This window comes from Diplotaxodon limnothrissa, linkage group LG18 (assembly GCF_057381915.1).
Source record: "Diplotaxodon limnothrissa isolate DT_005_m linkage group LG18, D_limnothrissa_male_GT1.1, whole genome shotgun sequence".
Classification (NCBI taxonomy): Eukaryota; Metazoa; Chordata; class Actinopteri; order Cichliformes; family Cichlidae; genus Diplotaxodon; species Diplotaxodon limnothrissa.
In genome coordinates, this window is record NC_140613.1 from 32111208 (window position 1) to 32114725 (window position 3518).

A 3518-nucleotide genomic window follows, 5' to 3' on the forward strand; every position below is an offset into this window, starting at 1 on the left:
GTGCATGGGCCTTTAGTAAAAGGAATGTCTTTTTTAAACCATTCTCTGAACGAGGAAAAACAGTGCAACGGGGGATGACACTGCCTTCACTTAAGCTTGTTAGCATGGCTCAGTCTGGATTGTGAGCTGGTAAAGATACTAAGATTTTACTCTAAGCATGACATTTTTACCCACTGTCTTCAAGCCCGCAAAAACAGTTGTTGAACTAGAACTGGCGGTCCTGCCTTAAAACAAAATGGAAACTTCAACAGGCAAACAGGGAGTGGCTCTTAGTGAACGGTCAGCTGATCAAGTCACACAGTCAAAATATCGACTTTCACATTAAGTCGAGTTTAAGTCAGTCTCTCCCAACGATGGCTTGTTGATGAACTACAAAGCTGAAGCAGACCGCCCAATTTCAAAGGACTGTCCAGGTGTTCTGCTCTCTATCGTAGCTTCGTTTAGGCCTTTCCATACCTCAGCCGGTTTGGGCTGTTGGAAAGGAGGGCCGTGGAAAACGCCATCCACCCATTCTCTGAGTGTGGCGACTGGAGATTCCTGTTGCCTTTCTGTCTTGGTGAGTGCCATGTTGGTCGGATACCCGGGTGACGAGGAAGTACCGGTTGATGACAGCATACATGGCGGGTACTCAGACTGCAAGCTGGCATCCAAAGACACAGCAGTGTGAGCGATGGACCAGATTTTGGGTTTGGCATCTGTGCTTCGAAGGTCTGCATTAAGATAGAAGGAGCTGCTTTGGTGCTGGACCGGTGTGAGTTTGGGGCAGTCAGGGGACAGTCTCTCTTTTCTGTGCAGTGTATCTGGGTTGTGTGCGAGATGCACGTGGGGTAGCTCTGTGTTTGGGTTCACTTCATTGTCCTCAGGTAGAAACTGTGGCTTTGGATCACAATCAGAAGCATCAGACTCCAGCAGATCGAAGTCCTCAAGATCACTCTGCAGGTCTGCGCACTGTTGCTCTGAGAAAAAAACAAACGACACCGACAGTAAAGAGTCTGTGCATAACAGTCAAAGCTCGGAAAACCATGAAACAAAGCAAACTTTGCTGGCAGACTGATTTAGGACTTGCATACCAGGAAGCTCCTTGTCACTTTTAAGTGGCTTCTCAGCTTCATCACTGTCATCTTCACAGCCTCGGTCATCTGAGCTTTTACAAGCCCGCGGTGACCACGTCACCTTGTTCTCCTTTTTCAATCTCCTGCGTGCATTTGCAAACCACGTAGACACCTGAGGGAAGGAAGGAGAAATCAGAAGCGAACTTAAAGTTAGAAAAGGAGGAGAAGGAAAGTCGAAATGTGGGAAAATGTACTATTTGTATGGAATTAGGAAAAGGTGAAAATCAGACACATTATCATGCAACAGAACCCAAAAATTTCCCGATAAACATCAAATATTTTACAAGAACCCACTTGCGTAAGCGTCATTCTGGTGATGATGGCAAGCATTATTTTCTCCCCCTTAGTGGGGTAGGGGTTCTTCTGGTGCTCCTGCAGCCAAGCCTTAAGGGTGCTGGTGGTCTCTCGGGTGGCGTTTTTACGACGCGAAGCGCCGTCTGAGCAGGAATAACTGAGCCAGATGATGAGAATCAAATAAACAGTTAGCTCATACCAAAAGTAAGTGAAAAACAGAGGGAAAGAAAACTCGATATTCGTAAGAATGTGGTATTATAAATTACAATTAAATTTGAGTAAATTACAATAAAACACTATAAATATAATAAATCTTATTATAGTATAACACTGACTCCATAAACCTGCTACAGACAGGTTTTTCCCATCATTCTGAAGTAAATGATAATGCTGACACAGATATTTTACAGTTATCATGTTAAAAATATGTTTTAATTTAAGAGCAGTGAAAACATTCTTGTTCACTTACCCATATCTGTCATAAGGATATTGTCCAAATGTGTATTCATAAGGATAATAGGCAGGAGTCTGAGATGTCCCCACATGCACAGATGCAGCTCCTTCTTTGTGATCTAGTGGCCCCTGAAAATATTGAAGAAATTAATGCCTAATCAAGGTTAAACAAACTTTTATTTATTTATGTGTTTTCAGAAATGTTCCTGCACAAGAGACAATCTTTACACGTTTTTACTGTAAGGGCAAAACGAATAAGAAAAAAAATCCGGAAGTGAACACTTTGAAATCCGAGAATTAAAGAGTTAGAAGTGAAGTGTGACACTCACTCTGGAATAGAGAGCGGCGTCCGTAGCGCAGGTGTTGTAATAGCTCTGGCTCTTGGGATAAGGGCCGCTGTAGACTCCGATGCCTGCTCCTGGGGTGAGCTGGTGGCCCGGTGAGCGCAGCACCGGGTGGGACGGGGGGGTTCCCGGCTCCAAGCAACCGGCCAGGGAGCCTGAAGTCATCAGAAACTAAGGAAAAATGTATGAAACGAACTCACTGATATCCATAAAGGAAAGGGAATCTGGTGTGTATAGAAACTCTCTTACGTACACTGGCGCTTTAAATGTCTCCTAACTTTCACAAAGGAGCAAATGTTTAATCTCAGTTATTTTCTCAAAAGCAAAACAAAAGCTGGAATAAAACAGCACCGATGTGCTGATTTTGTCACATTTTCTCCATTGTGGACTTGTTGATGGACTATTTTTTGACCAGTTAAAATCTATTTATCCTCCTTATTTAGCTCAGGCCCTCATCAATAACATCAAAGACAAAACAATATACTACCCGTACCTGTGGCGTGGTGGAGTAGGAGTATCCCAGCTGAGAGTAAGCCATGGTTCAAATGTGACCAAAGAGGAAATAAGTGGAGTGCAGATGTGGAGCGACTTCCAGCAGCATCCGTACCAAACGCAGATTTTTAAAAATTATTTTAAATTATTTTGCCCTGACACTAGTTCAGAGATACTTTCCGGTCAACTTTGCAGCTTTTTTTGTTTTTAATTAGAATTTCATCTACCATCTCGTCCAAAAGTGGACACGCGGACATTTACGCAGCGCTTTCATTTTACGCACAAGCGCTGACGGACTTTCGAAGTAACTTCTCGGCTTCACCCGCAGTTTCCACCTCATCCACCAGACTGCTCCTGCTCTTTAAAGTGTCCCTGCTCTCTTACAATCCAACGCCAGTTTGTGTGTGTGATCAAACCACGCATCTCTCCGTGATGCGCTCTTTGGTTTTTAAGGCGCGTCTGTCTGACGTCAGCCTGGACTCCGCGCGAGTGTGTGTGTGTGTGTGTGTGTGTGTGTGTGTGTGTGTGTGTGTGTGTGTGTGTGTGTTCATATCAAGATGAAGAAACTCACTCCTAATTAATTCCCTCCCAGTTTCCTTTCGCCTCTTATCCAAGAGAACAGCTCTGCGCAGCGATGCTCCCGAGAGTCCCCAGGCGTAAAGAGAGTTGTGATCAATTCTCCTCTCTCTCAATAAACACAGGCGCACAGCTGCACACGTCCACGCACGCATTTACACTGGCACACATGGCCAGAGGGGGTGGGATCGGGAACGTGATGCGTTGACACCACATTGACACGCGATGATTGATGACTACAACCTGA

The 3518-nt window shown here is 44.6% G+C and overlaps 1 protein-coding gene across 1 annotated transcript; it reads right to left on the minus strand.

The window, feature by feature from the left end:
• Positions 1-369: 369 nt before the first annotated feature.
• On the minus strand, positions 370-2741 carry irx4b (iroquois homeobox 4b). Its single transcript, XM_085378464.1, has 6 exons — positions 2697-2741; positions 2189-2374; positions 1876-1988; positions 1407-1563; positions 1071-1224; positions 370-956 (listed from the first exon to the last, which is right to left on the minus strand). The coding sequence occupies exons 1-6, from the start codon at positions 2739-2741 to the stop codon at positions 370-372; spliced, it is 1242 nt and encodes a 413-aa protein (XP_085234590.1).
• Between the last annotated feature and the right edge of the window lie 777 nt (positions 2742-3518).

Coding starts and splice junctions, on each gene's coding strand:
- irx4b (XM_085378464.1), bottom strand. CDS start 2,741: ATGGCTTACTCTCAGCTGGGATACTCCTACTCCACCACGCCACAG. Junction 2,375..2,696: donor CCTACTCCACCACGCCACAG/GTACGGGTAGTA, acceptor ATTTTTCCTTAG/TTTCTGATGACTTCAGGCTC. Junction 1,564..1,875: donor TATCCTTATGACAGATATGG/GTAAGTGAACAA, acceptor CATCTGGCTCAG/TTATTCCTGCTCAGACGGCG.